This window comes from Trematosphaeria pertusa, assembly GCF_010094035.1.
Source record: "Trematosphaeria pertusa strain CBS 122368 unplaced genomic scaffold BU26scaffold_6, whole genome shotgun sequence".
In the NCBI taxonomy this organism is placed as follows: domain Eukaryota; kingdom Fungi; phylum Ascomycota; class Dothideomycetes; order Pleosporales; family Trematosphaeriaceae; genus Trematosphaeria; species Trematosphaeria pertusa.
Window position 1 is genome coordinate 2,052,574 of NW_022987217.1, and position 21,101 is coordinate 2,073,674.

The window sequence follows — 21,101 nt, forward strand, 5'->3', positions numbered from 1 at the left end:
CCAAACAATGCATTAAGTCTAAGGGCTGTTGATTAGTCTACGGGAAATCCTTCTACGACGATCACGTGGTATAGCTCTCCAGTCTCGATACTGGCGCGCTCACCAACTAAGCAGTAGACAGAAACTATACTATTAGTGAATGGTGCTATGCATCAAACAGTTTACGGGCGAGACTGCTAAGTATGAGGTACGTTCTTTCCATGTATAGTATTACATGGAAACAACCGCATGTCACAGAACTGCGGTGTCTGCCAGTGTGGATACTTCCGGTACTGAGTAGCATCTGTAACTAGGTATTAGTTCATTTGCCGCAATACTTCACCTTCCGCAGGCTCAGACTTCGTGATAATCGCGATGGATAGGAACGCGATCAAGGATGTGTTGTGGTCAGGCTCAACTTCAACGGGTGTGATGACGGTGGACTCTGGGTGACGACCTGCTAAAACAATTTCATCCGATAAACTCTACTTGCACGAGGCTTCTGCTGTTTCACTCTAGTAGATTTTAGGTCTTTGCCTGCTGAAAGCCTTCAGGTGTAGCTTTCCACAGTTGAAGACTGACGCACGCTCCTCTCACCCAGGCCCGCTGGGGACACCGCTCCCGTCTCCTTCGCTTCTGTTCCGCTCCGCGTTCAGCTCAGCATTCTGCACGTCACCCTAACTTCACCCACATAGTGTGTGTACCTCACTCTTCAACGCTCCCACCATTAACCGCGACTCCAAGCAGCTTCAATACCTCTACAGACAAGCACCAAGCACAAACACACGTGAAGCCATCCCAGCACACCAATACCAAACCACAACATGAAGCTCCTCCTCGTCCTTCTTCTCACCCTCTTCGCTGTGGTGGCTACCGCCGCCCCGCAAGACCTCACCAACGAGGATGCCCCGGTCGAGGGCCCTCCGCCGATGCGGCAAGGCGATTGCGATGACTGCGACGATTTCAAGGACGACTGCCTCAAGGTATGTCGCTTGTAATCGTGCACAGATAGACAGCTGCTCGGCTGGAGCTGACAAATGTTAAGAAATGCTGGTGGGTCACGCCTGCTTGCATCAAGGCATGCTATTGCTCGACTTCTCAATATAGGGAACCGGTACGTGCTACATCCGGATATGTTGGTGGGGTCCGGGAGCTAACGGCACGAAACAGCACTGCAAGAACGACTGCGGTTACAAGTGCTAGATGCAATTAGCGTCCTCTCGCATTGCTGTGGCAACAATCTCTCGACTGTTCTCGACTCCAGATTGGGCATTTTGGATACAAGGAATAGTGGCCAAGCTCAGAGCGCCTCCTGAGGGGAACATGCACTTACCTTTACGGGTATGATACCGCTTGTGTCAACTCATCTTTGAGAGACCTTTGTGGGCATGGGATTGCTACATGGTTGCTGAAGTGGTATGGGGGATCGAGGTAGATACCCACCCAATCAACGGAAGGAACTTCCCCATACTATTCCTTCACCTATCCAGCGAATTTCCTGTCGACGCATTTCCTCTTCAGCATTCTCCAGTCGCGCTTCCACCCTCACACACGGGACCCGTACACTCCCATCCCTTATTCTCCTTCACATTCCCACACAAATAACTCGCCGCGCTCGTCCCATTCGCAAACTCCAGATCAACGTCATACAGCTCGATATCCGTGCAAGGCTTCACAGCACTACACTGCAGACTCGCGACTCTGCTACTCTTCGTCGTCCCCTTCAGCCCATCAATATCCACATCCCTGATCTGAAACTGCGAATTCGTGCAATTCCCCACGCCCGGCGCGCCACTAAACCTCGTGCACTGACTAATCGAAAAGGCAGCGCCCCTCAGTCCCTCAACAGTGAGGTTCTTCAAGTGCATGTTCTGCGCGTATCCCAGGCCGCCGCCACCGCCGTTCGGCGGGTATCCGTTCTGATCGTCGGTCCAGGTCTTGACGTAGAACGTGTGGAGGGTATTGGAGAAGTAGATGTTCTCTGCGCGAATATTTTCGATTGTTTCGAAGCGGCCTTTGTATTGCCCGATGGAGCCGATGGCGATGCCGAGGCCGTTGTAGAAGTGCGAGTTGAGAACGCGGATGTTGGTGCTGTTGGCCTTGAAGGAGATGCTGTCGTCGCCATTATAGACGGTCCAGTTTTTGAAGGTTAGGTTTGTGGAGTAGATGGTGTCGGCGCCGTCGGTGTTTGCTTTCCTTTGACGTCAGAGCTGTCTATGTATAATACCGCAGCTGGGGCCACTTACAGCTTGACACTCTGTTCCCCGTATTATTGACAAGAATATCCTCAAAAACGCTATTGCCGCAGTGAATGATACTCATAGTCCACATCTGGCTCCTAATGAAATTCAAGCCTTTGACTACAGAGTTGGTGAGGCCGTTAAAGGTAATCTGGTGGGGCCGACCGGGGTAGTTGGACGTGTTGGTCTGCTTTTTGATCCACTCATACCAGTAGTCGCCATTGCCATCGAGGGTTCCTGTACCATGTCCATTGATACGGACGTTGTTTCCGCCGAGTATGAACGCAGTGGATTGGTTTTGGTAGCCGACTGCAACGGAATGATTGAGCCAGTAATTGATATCTGTACTCCACTATAGCATTCAATTCAGCCTTTATAACTGCGTTTACTTCCCCAGACGCCTTACGAGTAGTTTTCCTTGTATATCAATATCGACGTCCTCGAGACTCGAGATGTTCAAGATGGAGTTGACGTAGTATGTTGTGGGCGTAAAGACGACTCTGCCTCCACGACCACATTCTGTGAAAGCAGACCGAATGGCAGGGGTATCGTCTGTTGCGTTGCTGCCGCTTGCTTTGACCGCGCATATCTTTTGCCTATTGCCGGGTTTGGCATGACACAAAGATGAAAGAAGTGTTAATGAAATGATTCCCAAAAGACACATGGTGGACCACGATTGCATTGGTTATGAGGAGACCGAGCGATCCAGTTTCTGGCTCTTTCACTGATAGATTGCATCCACGACCTGAACAAAGTAGTAAATACTATAATGCGGGGCAAGGATGCGGAGAGTGTTGCAGGGTTTCGCGAAATATCGCGCGAATCGGAAAGCTCACGAAAAGTGACGCTAGTAGGTGGCCCTGTCGATCACCTCAGGCGTTCGGTAGAACATCGCACCGGGGCATACTTTTCCAGAGGAGTCGGTGCTCCAGGTGGCCATTTCGGAAGTGTTGTTCCAGCTGTCCTCGCTTCCTGACTCCCGGTTCCAAAAGCTGGCAGTAGACTTAGTTTTCAGTATCCCGCCCGCAGGCCACCCTTCACCGGTCTAGGAATACTAGACGCCGTGTACCCTGCTCCAATACTGCAGAGGTCAGTTCCATATCACTGTAAGGCATCTGAACAGAGCACGGGAAGACTCACCTTGGAGAAATCCTCCGCATATTTCATGACAAAGTCCTGGTTGGGTACTCCTGCGTCTTCCAAGCTGAGCTCCCTCCAACCGATCGGGATCACCTTCACGCGGGATCCGGAAGCGGCGAAAGGCTCCAAAGTCGCATACACTGTCCGCAAAGCCGAATGTACCTCGTGAAGCGCTGCCTGCCGGTTCTGGCTCGAGTGCGCGTTGTGAATGGTAACGGAGAGCTTGACTCCTCTCTCGCATCCCAGTAAGAGCCGCAGGCGCTTGATCATGCTATCGACGGTATAGCCCCGTGCATGCGACTCTATCATGTCGACGTCTGCGACCAGGGAAGTAATCAGCTGCTTTGGAACTATACCTAATCCCCATCGGTCCTTGGTGAGGAATTCCTCGAGGAGGTACCGATCGAAGCCAAGCCCGAATGTCGCGGTGCGATACCAAGTCTCAGCGAGCTCTTTTTGCATGCGTGGTCCCACATATTCGACGTTCCAATAGTATTGACGGCCTAGGTAATCGGATACCGGACTACCTGAATTCGGGAAATATCGCGTCGAAAAGTATTGTCCGCGGATTATGATGTAGTCTCGTTGATGGATATGTACGGTCGGTGGATCGAGGATGATTTGATATACAGCATCTCGCAGCTCTCGTGGAAGTCGAAATGTCATTCTGGAGCAGAGATTGCGGCAGGACAGGGTGGCATATCGCTTGAGACGTTGTTGGACCTGGGTCTCGAGCGTGGCCTTTAGCTCTTCTAACGCCTGGCCTTCCTTTATCGCTACTGCATATGGGTCGTACTGAAGCTCTTGTCGTCGATTCCTATTCTTACGTAGTTGGGCTGTCACTACCTCGCTTCTCATGACGGCACTGCAGAAAACCAAGTCAGCCCAACGATTACATACGGATCGAGTAGTACTTACACCGACGCAAGGGAGTGCCAGCTGTTGAAGCCGTTGGTGGGCCTCTTGAAGGTTTCACCTGGCGGCCCCATCACTCGTTGCTGGGCTAAGCGCAATTCGTGGGGAAGGTTTTAGCGAAAGTGAGGTACGTGGGAGTGTCGACGGGGTTTTAAGTCCTCTTGGGGCTCAATGGCAGTGTCTAGTGACCCATGAGTCGGTGTTAGGATGGATAGCATTTGAGGTTGGAAAGACGGTGAGGCTAGGTAAGTCGAGGTGAGAAATCAATCAATCAATCAAGTCGAGGTGAATGTGGGCCTGGTGCGCGGTCCGTGCGAATACAGCGCGTGTTCACCTGACTATACCTCTGTACTTTTCAGGTACATTTATACTTATTATCGATTCTTTGCATTGAAAAGTTGCTCTTAAAAACCTTAAACAGCCCTGGAGAGAGAAAAGTTTTATAAGTCACCTTAGAGTTGTGATTAACCTCGATATTCTCACTTGAATCCAAAATGCGACACCCTCCCCTTTCGATGAAACGAGTTCCGATTATGAAGTAAGGTGTACGAAACTTGCTCAGATTATGAAGACTGAATGCATGCACTAACTCATCGCTGTCATCCTTAAGACGTAAGAGGACAGTCTGGCTTGACTATCGATTGTCAGCGGGCAGCATCAGACAACAAGATCGAAGCAACATATCCGATCTCCTTGCACCCGAGAAGCCACCGAAACCACTCGAAGGCGATCGACATACCAAGAAGTCCAGCTATTCTTCTGGAACGGATAGTATGTCCAGGAGCTGTTCTAGTATCATCCCGTCGTGGCACGAATAATGCACTCCTCAAATCGGAGCGCACCCTTGGTAACATTCAATATACGATCCCTTACAATTATAGTAATGAAGAGACTGGGATCGTGTCTTGAGTCTCCTCGCTGTATATGAAATATGCATTTGAAGCGGGAAACAGCCAACTCTTCCGTAAAGTCCTGCGATTGGTCAGAATTGCGAGTTTTCGTTTCCCCAGCTTTTGTAGAAAGTGCTAATTTCAACATTTCTGGGCTCTACTGCGGGAGCATGGGAAAGTGCCGAGATGCCGGCAATCGAAGAGCGCAAGTTGCATGTTCGTCTCTCGGAGGGAATTGCAGGATATATTTCGCCTTCATTGCCGCGACCTGCCCTCTTTCGCAGCGACTTTCCAGTCCTCGTCACCGCTATCACAATCTTGTATCGGTCGAACATCGCCTCTAAGCATGCTCTGGAAATTAGTAGCAGCCGTCGCGGCCATTGCGGCAGGCGTGGATGCCGGGGCTATGCTGCGCTTTTCGTGTTCGCAGCTCGTCGTTGAGAGGCTTGATCCGTAAGGCCAGCTCTAGAAGTGTTACTGATGAGTAGCTCACTTGGACAGTCTCGTTAACCCAGGAATAATGCCATCTCCTCACCTCCACCAAGTGGTTGGTGGCAACGCCTTCAACGTGACCATGGATCGAACAAGTTTGGACATTCCCTCCACGGCGACGTGCACCAGCTGTACACCCACGGAGGACTTCTCCAACTGTACGTGTACTCCGGATATAGATATTGAACGCCTTACTGACCTCGTCTCTTTTAAGACTGGACCGCAACGCTCTTCTTCCGCGCCCGAAACGGGACCTTCAAAGCCGTCAAGACCAAAGGTAATCCGCTTGGCTACGGCGTTGCGAGCGGTGGCCAGACAGTGTATTACCTTGGTCCGCAAGGTAACGCCAAGGTCACTGCATTCAAGCCCGGTTTCAGAATGACTGTCGGCGATCCGAACTTTAGGACGGCGGCGCAGCTGAAAAAGTACCCGATGCTGACATACACTTGTTTGCAAACGGCGACGACACGGGGTGGAGAGACGACAAATTTCCCGAAGGACACCTGCAAGGAGGGCATCATGGTGAACATTCGGTTCCCGACTTGCTGGGATGGTGTGAACCTTGACTCCCCAGACCATCAATCTCATACGGCGTAGGCGTCTTCCCAGCTCACCTGGTTAGCCTTCTTCACACTAATCCGAGAACAGCTACCCTGTCAGCGGAAAATGCCCATCTACGCACCCCGTCACAGTCCCACAAGTCTTCTACGAAACCGTCTGGGACACCGCTCCCTTCAACGACAAGTCGCAGTGGCCGGCCGATGGCTCACAGCCCTTCGTCTGGTCCTTCGGCGACAAGACCGGATACGGTATCCACGGCGACTACGTGTTCGGTTGGAAGGGCGATTCGCTGCAGAGAGCTTTGGATTCAAACAGTCAGTGCAACAGCGACCTGTTCGGCAACAATCTGAGGTGCCCGGCTTTGAAGGCCCAGTCGATCGAGCAAGCCAATAAGTGCACGAAGAAGGTGAGTGTGAAAGAGAATCTGGAGGGCTGGCTGGCGGAGCTCCCGGGTGGAATGATGGTGAACTAGTGAGATGTGATTTGGATACTCCTTTTAGAGTCTTAATAGTAATGTAGCTTGCTGAGGACGGCTCGAACTTACCCACTTGGACTGTAGCCCACAACAGAAAGGCGATTGTGACAATGACCTCGCTCGATTCAGAGTTGGGTCGTGCGCCCAACTCCCCAGAGACTAAAGGTGTATCCATCTTCCCATCCACGTGTTCACAATCTGTTTGGCTTCATCAACAAGCCCTAAGTCAAGCAGCAATTGCGTCGTACCACGCACAGCTGAATCCAGCGCCGAGAAAATCCAAGCATGCGTGTATGAAGTGTGTTCACCCACGAAAATGGTGTTGAACTCCGTCTTGTAGTAAGCCGGGAGGTAGAGTTCCTGCTGCCCCACAAAAGGAGCAGCCCAGGCCCCCGCCTGATGCTCATCCACCTCCCAGCACTGGCGTTCAAATGCCCCGGTAAAATGCTCGGCCGCAATCTCGCCGTGAACCTCGATCATTGCGCGCTGCACAAGGCCAATGTGGTCCGCTGTGCTCAGTGCTGCGAGTGAACGTGCAGGAGTGCCCGACGAGTAGGATGCCAGTATTACCCCTGGGAGCGACGAGTTGATCTTATACGAAGGATAGCAGACAGAACCAATACCGGCAATATCCGTAGATCCACAGCCACCAATGATAGGAGGATCAAGGTGCTCCCAGAAGCGCGTCTTGTAGTGCAGCGCGACCTTGCAGGACTGCTGGTAGTTCATAGAGCTGATAGCGCGCGTAAGAAGAGATGAGAACGCTGGCAGCTCCCAAAGCCTGACTTTGGAGAAGGGTACTGCGACAACCGCGTAGTCATATTCCTCGCTCTCCGGCTCCATGGCGAGGGCATCCGACCGCCACGTGAGCGAAATTTTACCGGTGATATTATCGTACTTCAAACCGTCGACCTTTCGGCCGAGCGTCAGGCGGTCCTTGACATGTGGTAGAAAGGCCCTAGGGATGGATTCCAGACCCTTGTCGATGGTGCGCCAAGTGGTGGCTGCAAAGTAGACATCTTCGTACAAATCGCCCCAGTACTCACCGTTGTTGCCTGAACCGGCAACGTAGTCGACTGTGTCCGCGCTCATGTTGAGGTGGTACTTAAGGTAGGCAGTTTCAGACCATTGGAAGAGCCCTTTCTCGATGGCTTCTTTGTGGGCCTTGTATATGTTGATTGATATGTTGCGCATCTCCTCCGGCGTATCGCCCAAGAATGCATTTGATGCCTCTTCCGCTTGCTCTGCCGCGTCTGGATCAGACGGTGCCGCTGCGGGCAGTCTCAGTGACGAGTTGGCTTTGATCTGAGAAGCGCTCGGGATGCGCCCATTCGGTAGACGGTATCCGTTGGAGTTTGCTGGTACATTCGGGCTGCTTTGTATCCATGGAATGAAGTTGACTGCGAGCTCGCTGTCATTCCCATTCATCTCATTGAGGGTGGCTCCCAGCTGGAATACCATCTTGTGGTCCTGGATGTCCAAAGTTTCGTTCGTATCTGCATATTTCACCGAAACTGGAAACCTCATTGGTCCCATCTCCTGGTACTGGTATTCGTCTGGTGTGGTCCCAGCGAGGTACTTGGTTCGAATACGGCCACCGATTCGCTGTGAAGACTCCGTGATATGCCAGTCGTGAATGCCCACCGAGTCAAGGAGCAAGCTCGTCATCAAGCCTGAAGGCCCTCCACCGACAATGGCAATCTTCTTGGTTTTGGAGGCGGCCACAAATGAAGCGTTGTTTTGCTTAGCTCGCATATAAGCAACCCCATCGAACCAAGGACCAGTCACATCCGCCACCGCCGAGATATCCTCCCTTTTCCTGAGATTTTGCTTGACGGTAACAGGTGCTGATCGCCCAATGAGGGAAGATCCGGAAAAGGCATGCAGACAGCATCCATGCACCGCATCCTCGGGGACGACCCAGACGAAGCGCTCGGGGCGTATCGAACGGTGTAAGAAAGTCGTTCCAACTTCGTGTTGCATCTCGTTTATTGATCCCATCTCGCAAGAGCCATAAACAAGGCGGACCTCGCCCTCGAAAGAATCATCGCCGTAACTGACGTGAACATTATGCACGGAATCAGTGGTGACCGTCAAAGGCGTAAAGAAGATACAATCCGAGCAATGAAGCTCTGCATTGGCGACGGCTCCGTTGGCGAATGAAAGCAGCGCTAGAGCGGCAGCGAATCCTTTCATTACAACAGTAGATCGAGAGGAGTGAGTGACAGGACTAGGGGAGAGGGGGTTCCTTAGATCAGTTGTTCTTCCGTGCAAGGCCAGAAATCCGCGTCGTCTTCACATTGGGTGCAGAATTCTCTCCTTAAGTATGGGGAGGCTTGTTGTCTTCGAACGGGAAAAAGATCTGGCATGTTTCCCACACCATAACTCCGTCAGGCCAGGAATCTCTTATCTTCGGCTCCCTATATCATCCGTACCGACATGTACATCGCAGGGCGGCGCATCTTCACCGACCATACTCCGAAGACAGCAATAGGCGTGCGATGAGGCCGTATAGGGAGGCGGATGTGAGGCGATAAGACAGTATTTCGTTATGCGTATGAGAAATTTCTCGAGCGAACTACTTCAAAGATGGGGTTCCCACCCGTATCACGCTCTGGTGTCAAGCCACCATTGGCTTCATTGGAGCTGGCTTGCAGTAGCGGCGAGCCACTGCGGGAAGTAGTGTGGAGGTGAAGAGGAAGGAGGATCAACGCCTTATCGATACAGAAATGTCTCGGGATGAATGGAGATGGCGGGGCATGAGCGGTTTCTCGCTCCTGGGTGATCTTGTGGGCGTCATGCTGCCTAGGGGAACAGCGGGGATCTGAAATCACGCCAGGTCTCTTCGATGTATGTTGAGCCGTTGCCGTGGGCCACATCAGCTATACCGACCTCGGGTCGTGGGCATGAGCGGGTGACGCGGTCATATCCGAACGAAACCGGCTGGTCGGACGACAGGGAGCATTTCAGATCACAGGCTGTAATTTGGGTACCGGTAGATGTGAGGCCTTTTCGCAGCGATTCCGAGCGAGTCCGAGCAAGCCGATAGCTGACGCGCGAAGACGAGGATGCGCTGTGGTGGATGTCTGGTGGTTGGCGTGTCTCGACCGCGAAGCGAGAGCCACCCGCGACGCCAAGGCGCCGTTTTGGGAAGGTCCCAAACTTCATGCATGCCTTATCTCCATTCCACGTGGTACGTCATCACCACCTTCAATCCACGCCTCACGTCGTTTGTGTTTTGTTATCCATAGCCCTATCCGAGCACCAGTTCAAGCTCGGCTAAGCCTTATTTCCTATCTCTGCTTCGAACTCCGACTGATTACAAATACACATTCTTCACCGCCTTAGACAGATTTCGATTCGGGTATGCAAAAGCTGGAGACGCTAGCGGTCCATTAGGAAGCATGGTTACGGGCAGTAAATCGAGTGGAATGATGGAGTTTCGAGAAGGTTATCTCTCACCGAGGTATTAAACCTACCTTTGATGACTTCGCCCAGGCGTGTTCACAGAAACCCTGGACCGATCGTCACCAGAACCAACATGAACTCTCGCGAGAGCCTCAGGAAAAGAACCTGAAGTATATGGGTACTGACAAAGAGGACATCCTTTTCATTACACGCCCTGAGAAACTACCCAATACCCACACAACGGTTAGGCCTCTGCCTGCTTCAGTTCCATTATCCGAAGCAACCCATCAGGACGTTACACAGTACGCGAACAGACGCTTTAAGAGACTACTTCAATCAACCCCGAAGGACAATACACCAAACATTCTCCCACGACCCTTCAACGCGGATCAAGCTAATACTTAGATTTCATGTCCTTTCAACTCCTTCTGGGTCCATTCCCACAGCTGCTCGCCGAGCTTCCCATCTCTGACCAGCTGACTCTCGCCCTCCTTCTTTCCAACGGGATCATAATACGCCCCACTCTCCACTCCCTCGGCTGTCGCAGCCCATTCGCTGTTCTTCGCGACCTCCTTAACGGGCATGGCTACAAGAGGTGCAACGACCCATGCCAATAGTGTAATCATCCAACCACCTCCATGTGAGCCCTTGGAAAACAAACCCGTATTGGCATCACCGGGATAGATCGCCACGGTTGTAAACTGTGGGTAACGTTTTGCGACGGGCGCAGCATACACGGCGTTCGCAAGCTTGGATTGGCAGTACTTGGAGACACCGGAGAGATTGCTTTGCGGGGATTTGATCGTCGCTAGCTCGATGCCGCTGGGTGGGAGTGGATAGGATTTGTGGCCTCTAGAGGAGAGTATGACGACGCGAGGTTCGATTCCGATGGGCTGCTCGGCAGCTTTGAGTAGGAGGGGTGTAAGCAACTTCAACAGCAGGGCGTGGCCCATGTGGTTGGTGCCGAACACATTTTCGTAACCCTCCTTCGTCACTCTGGCCACCCCTCCCATTATCCCTGCGTTCAGCAGCAAGATATCTAGCCTCCCCACCTCCGCACTGAACTTTCTCGCAGCGTTCTTGATCGAAGCGAAGGAGGTAAGATCCATTTCGAGGAGCTTAACGGCGGTCTGTGGCGAAGCAACGGTTTTGATCTCGGCTACGGCATCGTTTCCTGACTGGATATTTCGCGCAGCAATCCACAGTTGCGCGGGACTGTGCTTAGAGAGGTCGAGGGCGTTCTGCTTTCCAAGGCCGGCGTTCCCGCCTGTGATGAGGATGACCTTACCAGCCAAGGATGGAATGTCTTTGATGGGATTGAAGGCGTGGCTGCGCATGGCTGATCAATAAGTCAAGAGAGACGGTTGCTCTCGAGAATAGAATGGCTACAAGTGAGATAGACCGCCGGAAAGGTATGTTGAACTCCTTATATGTCATGCTTTGAGAGATAATGGCACCCATCGTGGTGGGATAGCCGGCTTCGACGGACTTGTTCAAGCTGCTCCTTTCGTATGTTTGGTGAACCAGTCAGATTGCACAAGATCCGAACGGAACCAGAATGAGTTGTTGTTCTTATTTTAATGGAGTTAACCAAAGCATGGAAAAGAGGTATGAAGCCAAGCTTTGTCTGCGGATTCGTCCGTGCTAGCCGAACCCCTGACGGCACCAAGCCGCCGCCGCCCCACATCGGGAGCAAATAGCAAATGGGGGATCTTACAAAGCGACCAGTCCAATCCACGCCCTGCGCCTCATCCTGGCGCTGCATCGACCCATTAATACGCAGGCCCATCCGAACTGACGAAACGAAACCGCAACAATGGCGGTGGACCATCTCGCTTCCACTTCAGCAATGAGTAGCAGTTTGCCATCCGAATCACCTTGCCAGGAGCCGACGAAGCGCAGACGGAAGGTCAAGACTGGCTGCCGCACCTGCAAGTAAGTGAACGGGTTGTCATCATATCGCTGGATGTGTATTGGTACCTAAAGGCCCCCAGGCCACCTAATGCTCATAACGAATTCTAACTAGCTTTCTCGCAGAATCCGAAGGGTAAAGTGTGATGAGGGCCGCCCAGCTTGCCACCGCTGCGTCTCTACAGGAAGAGTCTGCGACGGCTACGGGATCTGGGGCGGAGGCGGAAATCGGTACGAGCAACGCATAGGTGCTCCTGTTTGTACTCGGAAGCCTATCAGCAACGTCAATTCGATTAAGCTCCTCATCAAGAAAGTCCCAGCTTTCGGTCCAGTAAAAGCAGCAAGCGCAGAGGAGCGAGAATTCTTCGAATGGTTCAAATGTCGCACATCCACCAAGCTTCCAGGCGCATTTGGCACATCGTTCTGGAGCTCTGTGGTATTCCAGGCTAGCTCAAGCGAGCCTGCAGTACTGCACGCGGTTCTGGCGCTGAGCTCGGCGCATAAACGCAAGGAGCTCGATAGTATCGGCCGCGACAGGTCGCGTGTGCCGCCAGATAAGCAAGAGGCGTTTATGCTGCGGCAGTACAGTACAGCGATCGGTTATCTCCAGCCGAACCTCTTGCCCAGTGGAAAGGGTTCAGTACGAGTCGCTTTGATTACGTGCTTGGTCTTCATTTTCTTGGAGTTCGTTCGAGGGCGCTATCAGGCTGGCTGCGTCCATCTGGAGAATGGACTGCGACTTATCAAGGACCTTGAGCCGGCGTCGCGGTCAAACGGGAGCTTGCTTGCCAAAGGGACAACGCGGAGCGCCGGGATCGACTCTCTCGATACCTCGCTTACTGAGCTCTTCACAAGGCTGCAAGTCCAGGCGGCCATGTTCGGCCAGCATGTTCGGCAATACGACCCTACTCCGACACTCTTGGAAACTGCGCTTCCAACCCTAAAGTTCGGATCAGCGAACGAGGCGCGCAATCATCTTGACATGATATTCAACGGTATCAGTCATATCACAGAGGAATACGACCGGATATCGGAGTCGGGATCCTACGCTGAAGGCCTCCAGGCTCTGTTATGCAATGACCAAGCGTTTATCCACGCGAGCCTTAACGCGTGGCTGCGGACCTATGAGGCCACTGTACCAGACGCAAACTTCAGAAAATGTTCTCTTGAAGGTTTTGCCTACCAACTTCTTCGCGTTTACTACACCATGGCCTCTATAATGACAGCGACCTGCCGATCGCTGCAATGCCAAGTCGTCTTCGATCTCCACACGCCGAAGTTCCTCTCCATTATTGACCACTCGATTCAGATATCCAAGGCGGTCTCAAGCCCCGAGATACAAGCCAGCTGGGGCTCGCATCCCGAAATGTCGGCATCGACGTCTGATATAGGCTGGATCCCTCCACTATACTATACGGCGCTCAAGTGCCGTAACCACTGCATCCGGGTCCAGGCCGTGCAGATGCTTCAATCGCGTTCACACAAGGAGGGCATATGGGACTCGAAGCTAGCCTCGAGTGTTGCCAACGAAGTGATCCGTATCGAAGAAGGAGATGTGTACGGAGAAGCGAGAGATACTTTTCCGCTGGACGAGCTACCTGGAGATGATCACTTGAAGACGCCCATGTTACCCGAAACTAGACGGATGCAGAAAGTAGACGTCGTACTCCCAAAGAACGACACGGACAGGATTGAATTGGTATGTAAGAGAAGGAATGACGGCGAATGGAAAGTTATCCACAAGGCGTATGACGACTCGACGGGGTGTTGGGTCCATGTGCCGCTGAAGAAGAAAGGATAGCAGGCTGAAGGCCACCAGGCTCCACAATGCCTTCGAGTTTCGAACCCAAAACTAGTAGCTATCCACGCTATGGCTTGCATCATTCGACCCTGTAGGATCCTCGAGGCAGGTGGCTGACTCAGGAGACCTCTCTTCAGCCTCTCGTCGAAACCTCTCATCGACGCCTCAGCAAACATCGCGGCACGTATTAGCATATCTTCTGAAAAAGGAGACCACAAGATGTAAAGGCCTTCAAGTATTGAAGGCCTTCAGGACTAGCTTTGCACAGCTACAATCGAGGCTGATGTCACGACGTTCGCTCTTCACGAACACGTGGTCACAGTTCGCGTGTGAAGTGAAGGAAGACCATCTGAGCACAACCCCTGTCCCCATGGGAGCGTTGAATGCAACAGCAAGCGGTGAAAGCTGCAGACTCGATGGGGTTCCCCCATATCGTCACGGGCCGTCTCCACACACCTCTTTTATATAAACATGGACTCTCGCTACCTCTTTAGCACTACCTTATACTCGCCTCGTATACAGTTGCTATACACAACCCAAACACATGGATCAATCAATGCCGACAACCGAAAACGTCGAGCAGTATCGGCTACGTGCTCTGGGGTAAGTTCTCGAGGTTCATATCGTATCCGAGATACTAACGAAGAGCGCACAGCCTCTCGCAAGTCAGCAAAGAGCTTGAACATCGGGTTCATCTCCTTGTCCGTGAACTAAACCGTCTCTATGATGAGATAAAGTGGGCGGAGTCGCCACAGCATGGATGGGTGCCATGCGAACCCGTCACACCACGCACCAAACCCTCGTTGAAAGTCGTCAAACTTCGTGAACAGCGTAGCCTGATGGACAATGAACGCGTAAACCTAACTCAAAAGGCCCGCCGCGTCGAGAACGAAGCCACCCGGATGATCATGCGATATGCCGAGCTGACATGCAAACCGCTCTGCGAGAGCATGCACCGGGAACTACCTCCCGAGCTACGCGATGCCGTGTACGAGCAAATCAGCACCTGGCGCGATCCTGTTGATGTCGACCACTACTTCTCCCACGCAACTGGACAAATAAAATCCTTCTTCTTCATGGCCCAGAAGAAGTGGCAGTCCCAGCAAGGACTCTTCGGCGCTTTCTATTGGGATCCTCGCTTCGTGGGGGATGTCGTAGCGCGCGAGCTCATCGGCAACTGGTATCGGACGTCGTCGTTCCTGGTTACGCATGATAGGCTCCTGGAGCGGTTCTTGAACGGAGATCGGTGGGAGATGGGTGTCGTTCCAAAGGTATGTACCCACTTGAGCTGCCTTCCGCGGCACCCCTTACATCTGACTCCGGAAAGCCACGAAGGCCTTTAACGGACAAAATCCCCTCGATCCTAGACGCTTGCTAATCTATAACGCCACGTTCACAGGACATCCTAACTAATATCACCGTTTCCATTCCCGAGGAGAGTTACGCGAATCCAGCCAGACACGATGAACTACTCGAGAACCTGAGGAGCTTGCTCGGCATGAAGAAGCCAGGGGTTTCCGTGACAATTCGCCTGAACCAGCGCTTTCCGCGTGGTCCTAGGGCCGAGCGAGCCGCGACGGCCTTCCGAGATATTCTCGGGCTAATTTTTCCAGTGTTGCATGCTCTCAATGGCAGAGGAAGCAGGCTGACGCTGGTCGAAACGGACAGCGCATTGCGGTTGGGGTTGTCTTCGGACAAGGGAGAATTTTCGGTGGAGAGGTGGTGCAAGCAGCGTCGGCAGCATCTAGCAGTAGGTGAAGAGGAGGACTCTTAGGGGCCGGACAACTTCTGATCCATCTTGGGTCTTCACTTGCTAGCCATCTCGAGGTAGTATTAGGACGCTTCTGTCGAGATGATATTGTAGAAGGCCGGTCGAGGTGTGGAGATATCCCGCCGTGTGATTGGCTAGCCGCAATGCCATCACCAGGGGCCTGAACTCTCGGAATTTGATGCCCCGCTTCCGAACGAAAATCGCTCCGCGCAACTTCTCACCCATTGATATTGCATGCCTCCTTGCTCAAAATTCACTCAGCCATCCCTCTCATTGCGCGCTGCCTCACTCGTCTTTTCGCGCTCCATCACGCTCCCGTGCCGCAAGATGACAGGCGGACCCTCGACATACGACGGTTCGCTGTCCTCTCTCCCGCAAGAAGCTCCGTCCTGACCGCCCACAGCGCCCGTACACATCGCCGTGATAGGCGGCACGGGCATCCAGTCCCTCCCCGGCTTCACCCTCGCTGCAACGCTGCAAATTGACACGCCATGGGGCGAGCCCTCGTCGCCCATTTCCATCCTCCACCACCCCTCGCCCACCACCGGCAAGCCTATCCCCATCGCCTTCCTCGCGCGCCACGGCCTGCACCACGAGCTGGCACCACATGAAGTCAAGAACCAGGCCAACATTGCGGCATTAAGACACATTGGCGTGCGGACCATCATCGCCTTCTCGGCCGTGGGCTCGCTGCAGGAGGAAATACGGCCGCGCGACTTCGTGGTGCCGGACCAGATTATCGACCGCACGAAGGGCATCCGGCCCTTTACCTTCTTCGAGGGTGGCATGGTGGGGCACGTTGGTTTCGGCGATCCGTTCGATAACAGCTTGGCCAAGATTGTGCGCCGCTGCGGGCACGCGCTTGAGGGCGAGGGTGTGCGGCTCCATGACACGGGCCTGCTGGTCTGCATGGAAGGGCCGCAGTTCTCAACGCGCGCAGAGTCAAACCTCTACCGCTCGTGGGGCGGATCAGTCATCAACATGTCTGCACTGCCCGAGGCCAAGCTCGCCCGTGAAGCAGAGATAGGATACCAGATGATTTGCATGGCCACCGACTACGACTGCTGGCGCGGTGGACCGGACGAGGATGTCAACGTGGAGATGGTCATGGGCCACATGAAAGCCAATTCCGAGAATGCCCGGCGATTTGTGGGCGCAGTCCTGGATGAACTCAGCAAAGAGGAACATGGCGAGCAAGTGCTGGCAAAGCATCTGGAAGGACAGATGAAGTTTGCAGGCGCCATCACCCACAAGCACGCGCGAGGCGAGGCTGAGCAAAAGCTGCAGTGGCTGTTCCCGGGCTACTTTGACTAGGCGCAGACTGGACGACAATGTAGTCGTGGAAATAGATGTAGAATGGGCCTCAACGCCCAAGGGTGTGCACTGTCCTTCCAACCAGCATTCGGCCGTTGCTGCGAGCTGTTGTCATTTATCGCGTCCTTGCCTTAGGTAATGCTTCCCCCAACGCGGAAGGTCGATAACATTGTGCACATTAAAAAGCCATCAGACAGCTACGGAAACTCGATTCCCAGCAGAAGTCGACGGCACGTATCGTCGCCCCGCCGCGGAGAAAATGTCAAGCTCCGCCATTTTCCTTACTCCTTGTGCACCTGCCTAATCGCGTTAGCTCGATTTTCGCCAATCGTCGCCTCCAGGGCTCCGCATGCAGGCCCGTCTCGGTTTGTTCACATCCAGCTCATCACATAAGCCACTCTATTCAGTTTGAGAGCACGGAGATCGCAGTACAACTGACAACGCGACCACGATGTGGCACAAACGTTTCAGGGTATGTTGGGCGGCTTGGCAGGTACGACGCATGGCCGGTCTGTGTGATACTTCTCTGTGGGTGGAGCAACCCGCTGCGTCCTCACGTTAACTGTCAAGCATCGAACCACAGACCTGGCTCTTATCGCATGCCCCGGGGCTTGATCGGCATATTCGTTTCCGTGGGAGGGGTTTCTGTACGAATCCCTGTATGGGCATCCCGGTCGACAGCCATGCCGCAGGAATTGGATTCAGGCACATATGAAATATAAAGCGCGACCGCGTTCTCCAGCTCCCGGCCGGACGCGTCACATTGTCTTCGACTCCCTGCTCGTTGTGGTGACCTTCGCGATGGTGCTGCTTGCTTGCTTCTGGAAGGCTTTCGTGGCTTCGACGGCCGTCGCGACGTTGGTGGCTGGGCATCCCAATCCTTCGACGCTACCTTTCTTGCTGGATGCCACTATCAGCGAATTGAGTGCCGGTCTTGAGAAAGGCACCTTTTCCAGTGTGGACCTTGTCGACGTAAGGGCTCCCCTGACAAGAATTACACTTTTTGTCCAGCTATACTACCTCCCTGCTCGATGGATCCACTAACCGGAAAATAGGCATACGTTGGACGTATTCTAGAAGTCAATTCTACACTGCATATGGTCACGGAAATCAATCCCGATGCCTGGACAATTGCGAAGCAACTTGATGATGAGAGGGCTGCCGGAAAGTGTCGAGGGTATTGCACCTTTATCTAGCACAACTATCGTGGAACTGACCAAGTATCAGGCCCCTACATGGCCTCCCAATCCTCATCAAGAACAACATCGCAACGGCCGACCTCATGAACAACACTGCAGGCTCCTATGCTCTTCTAGGCGCAAAAGCGCCCCGTGATGCGACTGTAGCTACGAAGCTTCGCAAAGCGGGCGCCATCATCCTGGGGAAGACCAATCTCTCCCAATGGGCCAATTTCCGGTCGTCAAACTCATCGAACGGATGGTCAGCCTATGGGGGTCAGACTTATGGCGCCTACTACCCGGGCCAGGATCCCTCCGGTTCTTCATCCGGCTCTGGCGTGGCGAGCAGCCTGGGTCTTGCGGTTGCAAGTTTGGGAACGGAGACGGATGGGAGTATTGTCAGTCCCAGCGAGAACAACAATATCGTTGGTATCAAACCCACGGTCGGTCTCACTTCCCGTGCCCTCGTAATTCCCATTTCCGAACACCAAGATACTGTAGGCCCCATGGCACGTACCGTCAAGGATGCTGCGCATGTCCTTCAAGTGATTGCTGGACCTGATGCGTATGACAACTACACTCAGGCCAATCCGTTCAACGGCACGCTTCCAGACTACGCTAAAGCATGCAACCTCGACGCGCTAAAAGGCAAAAGAATCGGCGTCCCGCGTAACTACATTGGCCTCCTCGGCCCCCGCGACGAGGCGACCGCGCCTATCTTGGACGCCTTCGAGGACGCGCTCAAGATTATCGCAGAAGCAGGCGCCACCATTGTAGACAACACCAACTACACTGCATACGAGCAATACCTGAACAGCAGCGCCGAGGGCATCGTGCTCGATGCTGATTTCGTCGCGAATCTCAAATCCTATCTGGACCAACTGACGTACAATCCGACGGGCGTTGGCTCGCTTGCGGACGTACGCAACTTCACCCAGACGTTCCCGCCCGAGGAGTATCCCAGCAGGGACACCGCAACTTGGGACGAATCCCTTGCTCTCAACTTCACCAACACATCCCCTGAATTCTGGGCCGCCTACCAAGAGGACCTCTACCTAGGCGGCGCAGGCGGTCTTCTAGGAGCACTCGCGAACTACTCGCTAGATGCGGTCGTCGTCCCTACCGCCGTTGCCTCGGGGATCTCGGCCATCATTGGCGCACCTCTCGTGACGGTGCCACTCGGTTTCTATCCCCCTAATACAACTGTGCAAACGAACAGGAGGGGCAATTTGAATGCTACGGCCCCGAATATCCCGTTCGGAATCAGCTTTGCGGGGAAGCATTGGAGTGAGGAAAGTCTGATTGGATTTGCGTATGCGTATGAGCAGAGAACTATGACGAGACGGAAGAGTTTGCCATATATCTTGCCGGGTACGGAATTGGCAACTGTAATGGGCTGATAAAGGATTTGAGCCACGATAGTAATAGGACGATTCGACTACCTTAAACCTTTGTCAGCTCCTCGCTAGTTTGCACCGCCACCTCTCCTCTCTGACATTTTAATAATGTCCTGCTCGTGTTACGCAGCAGTCTCAGCATTACTACTCCACAGAGTCCAATAATGGCCGTGCGTGCCAATAATCTCGGCGCATCGCGCTGGGTGTGGCTTAGGAAGTTAGCGCCCACAACTAAGGCACCTATGGAGCCCTTTATGACAGTGTCCGGAAAATGAACCCATTATTCCGCACTACTGCAAGCGTGGCTAAAACATCTACAGGTACCGAGCGGCAATAAGCTACGCAGCCTGGTTTGGTGGCCTAATTTCGACGGTGGGCCTTGCATGATGATCCGTGGGCTGCATTGACGTGGGTGGTAAAACCACGCTCAAGGCTCTTTCGATGAAGGATGAGAAGAGCGTGATTTCACGGTGTCCAACCAAGTCTGCGAACCGTTCGACATACCTTCCTAGTCGTTTACAATTGTTGAAGCGAGTATATGGCGATGCGCCGTCATGACTTCGGATCAAAATGAGCCTCTTCTCGCACAATATGGCAGCGACGACGAGGGCCTGGAGCATAAATTCCCGCGCGCATGGGAACCTTCGTTGCTTGAATCTCGTTGGAGACAGAATATTGCTGTTCATGGCACGCTGATACTGTTGTACACAGTCATATCGGCTATGGTTGTCTACCGCTATACTTCGCTACCGGATGCTTCTTCATCTTGCAGTAAGTCTGCTACTCATTAAAAAAGATTCAAAATACCCAGACTAACTCACCGACGGCAGTACGTTCCAACACCATACCGATACCCTTCACAACACATCCCGTCACCTTCCACAACTTGTCTCAAACACGCTACGCGGGGGATAAGCCGAAGCAGGACTTGGACGCCGCGTGGGAAGACCTCCTTCGGCCCATGAACATGCGATTTACGAAAGAGGAGCTGGAGAGCGCGAATCAGCACTCCGTGGCTTTACCGGAAGGAGGTGGCTATCTTCGCTGGTTCGGCGTCTTCCACGTGCTTCATTGCACTGTACGTCCGTCCGCTCAAGTTACACCAGTAGAGTGAGATGTTCATGTTACTATTACAGAAGATGCTTCGACAGTCTTTCGAGCGAGCGCGGAAGTGCAACGATTCGGAAGACGAGTCAAGAAAGGAGGTGCAACATGTTGGTACGTCGAGCTCGCAACATTCACCTCACATCGAGACGAGACGAGAAGTATCACTGACTAGATGCAGAGCATTGTATCGAGCTGCTAAGGCAGATGGCGGTTTGTAGGCCGGATACTTCGCTCACTACATTTATATGACATCCTTCGAGGAATCTGCCCATGTTCAATGTGAGCGAGTCGGTGCATACATGCGTGGATTGGGATGCATTTCTAGAGACGACGAAGGATAGGGTGGTTGGAGAGGAGTAGATGTGGCAGCTGAGCAATCCACTGTTGGGCAATGTTTAACAACTACTTACGCCTTTCCCAGTGATATGACACTGAATTATTCCGGTCGGTCGGGCCTTCTCGCCTCACTTCAACCCATCTCATGCACCGCGCTCACCATGATGATGCACATGCCCACCACCA

General features: G+C 53.2%; 11 protein-coding genes across 11 annotated transcripts; 7 read left to right on the forward strand and 4 right to left on the reverse strand.

Annotated features, from left to right (window-relative positions):
* Nucleotides 1–803: 803 nt before the first annotated feature.
* Nucleotides 804–1,182, forward strand: BU26DRAFT_564182 (uncharacterized protein; the record flags this gene model as incomplete). The annotated part of the gene is made up of 3 exons (XM_033833259.1): nucleotides 804–962; nucleotides 1,025–1,093; nucleotides 1,150–1,182. The coding sequence occupies 3 exons, from the start codon at nucleotides 804–806 to the stop codon at nucleotides 1,180–1,182; spliced, it is 261 nt and encodes an 86-aa protein (XP_033685325.1).
* Nucleotides 1,183–1,496: 314 nt separating this feature from the next.
* On the reverse strand, nucleotides 1,497–2,883 carry BU26DRAFT_594147 (glycoside hydrolase family 28 protein; the record flags this gene model as incomplete). Its single annotated transcript, XM_033834895.1, has 3 exons — nucleotides 1,497–2,170; nucleotides 2,226–2,571; nucleotides 2,626–2,883. The coding sequence occupies 3 exons, from the start codon at nucleotides 2,881–2,883 to the stop codon at nucleotides 1,497–1,499; spliced, it is 1,278 nt and encodes a 425-aa protein (XP_033685326.1).
* A 183-nt stretch (nucleotides 2,884–3,066) lies between these two features.
* Nucleotides 3,067–4,348, reverse strand: BU26DRAFT_564184 (uncharacterized protein; the record flags this gene model as incomplete). The annotated part of the gene is made up of 4 exons (XM_033833260.1): nucleotides 3,067–3,211; nucleotides 3,275–3,300; nucleotides 3,360–4,224; nucleotides 4,278–4,348. 4 exons carry the CDS (start codon nucleotides 4,346–4,348, stop codon nucleotides 3,067–3,069), a joined length of 1,107 nt encoding a protein of 368 aa, XP_033685327.1.
* A 1,162-nt stretch (nucleotides 4,349–5,510) lies between these two features.
* On the forward strand, nucleotides 5,511–6,689 carry BU26DRAFT_425876 (uncharacterized protein; the record flags this gene model as incomplete). The annotated part of the gene is made up of 4 exons (XM_033823645.1): nucleotides 5,511–5,617; nucleotides 5,666–5,814; nucleotides 5,871–6,249; nucleotides 6,305–6,689. The coding sequence occupies 4 exons, from the start codon at nucleotides 5,511–5,513 to the stop codon at nucleotides 6,687–6,689; spliced, it is 1,020 nt and encodes a 339-aa protein (XP_033685328.1).
* On the reverse strand, nucleotides 6,523–9,192 carry BU26DRAFT_300010 (uncharacterized protein). Its single transcript, XM_033821766.1, has 2 exons — nucleotides 6,762–9,192; nucleotides 6,523–6,710 (listed from the first exon to the last, which is right to left on the reverse strand). Exon 1 carries the CDS (start codon nucleotides 8,886–8,888, stop codon nucleotides 6,852–6,854), a length of 2,037 nt encoding a protein of 678 aa, XP_033685329.1. The 5' UTR covers nucleotides 8,889–9,192; the 3' UTR covers nucleotides 6,523–6,710; nucleotides 6,762–6,851.
* Nucleotides 9,193–10,118: 926 nt separating this feature from the next.
* Nucleotides 10,119–11,697, reverse strand: BU26DRAFT_604511 (NAD(P)-binding protein). The gene has a single exon (XM_033835532.1). The coding sequence runs from the start codon at nucleotides 11,435–11,437 to the stop codon at nucleotides 10,502–10,504; it is 936 nt and encodes a 311-aa protein (XP_033685330.1). The 5' UTR covers nucleotides 11,438–11,697; the 3' UTR covers nucleotides 10,119–10,501.
* A 252-nt stretch (nucleotides 11,698–11,949) lies between these two features.
* Nucleotides 11,950–13,812, forward strand: BU26DRAFT_424599 (uncharacterized protein; the record flags this gene model as incomplete). The annotated part of the gene is made up of 2 exons (XM_033823576.1): nucleotides 11,950–12,035; nucleotides 12,138–13,812. 2 exons carry the CDS (start codon nucleotides 11,950–11,952, stop codon nucleotides 13,810–13,812), a joined length of 1,761 nt encoding a protein of 586 aa, XP_033685331.1.
* A 556-nt stretch (nucleotides 13,813–14,368) lies between these two features.
* On the forward strand, nucleotides 14,369–15,586 carry BU26DRAFT_564189 (uncharacterized protein; the record flags this gene model as incomplete). Its single annotated transcript, XM_033833261.1, has 3 exons — nucleotides 14,369–14,415; nucleotides 14,468–15,083; nucleotides 15,212–15,586. The coding sequence occupies 3 exons, from the start codon at nucleotides 14,369–14,371 to the stop codon at nucleotides 15,584–15,586; spliced, it is 1,038 nt and encodes a 345-aa protein (XP_033685332.1).
* A 231-nt stretch (nucleotides 15,587–15,817) lies between these two features.
* On the forward strand, nucleotides 15,818–16,897 carry BU26DRAFT_530676 (S-methyl-5'-thioadenosine phosphorylase; the record flags this gene model as incomplete). The annotated part of the gene is made up of 2 exons (XM_033830975.1): nucleotides 15,818–15,938; nucleotides 15,987–16,897. The coding sequence occupies 2 exons, from the start codon at nucleotides 15,818–15,820 to the stop codon at nucleotides 16,895–16,897; spliced, it is 1,032 nt and encodes a 343-aa protein (XP_033685333.1).
* An 801-nt stretch (nucleotides 16,898–17,698) lies between these two features.
* On the forward strand, nucleotides 17,699–19,475 carry BU26DRAFT_504676 (amidase signature enzyme; the record flags this gene model as incomplete). The annotated part of the gene is made up of 3 exons (XM_033826789.1): nucleotides 17,699–17,869; nucleotides 17,953–18,074; nucleotides 18,125–19,475. The coding sequence occupies 3 exons, from the start codon at nucleotides 17,699–17,701 to the stop codon at nucleotides 19,473–19,475; spliced, it is 1,644 nt and encodes a 547-aa protein (XP_033685334.1).
* A 551-nt stretch (nucleotides 19,476–20,026) lies between these two features.
* Nucleotides 20,027–20,586, forward strand: BU26DRAFT_550497 (uncharacterized protein; the record flags this gene model as incomplete). Its single annotated transcript, XM_033832058.1, has 2 exons — nucleotides 20,027–20,243; nucleotides 20,303–20,586. The coding sequence occupies 2 exons, from the start codon at nucleotides 20,027–20,029 to the stop codon at nucleotides 20,584–20,586; spliced, it is 501 nt and encodes a 166-aa protein (XP_033685335.1).
* Between the last annotated feature and the right edge of the window lie 515 nt (nucleotides 20,587–21,101).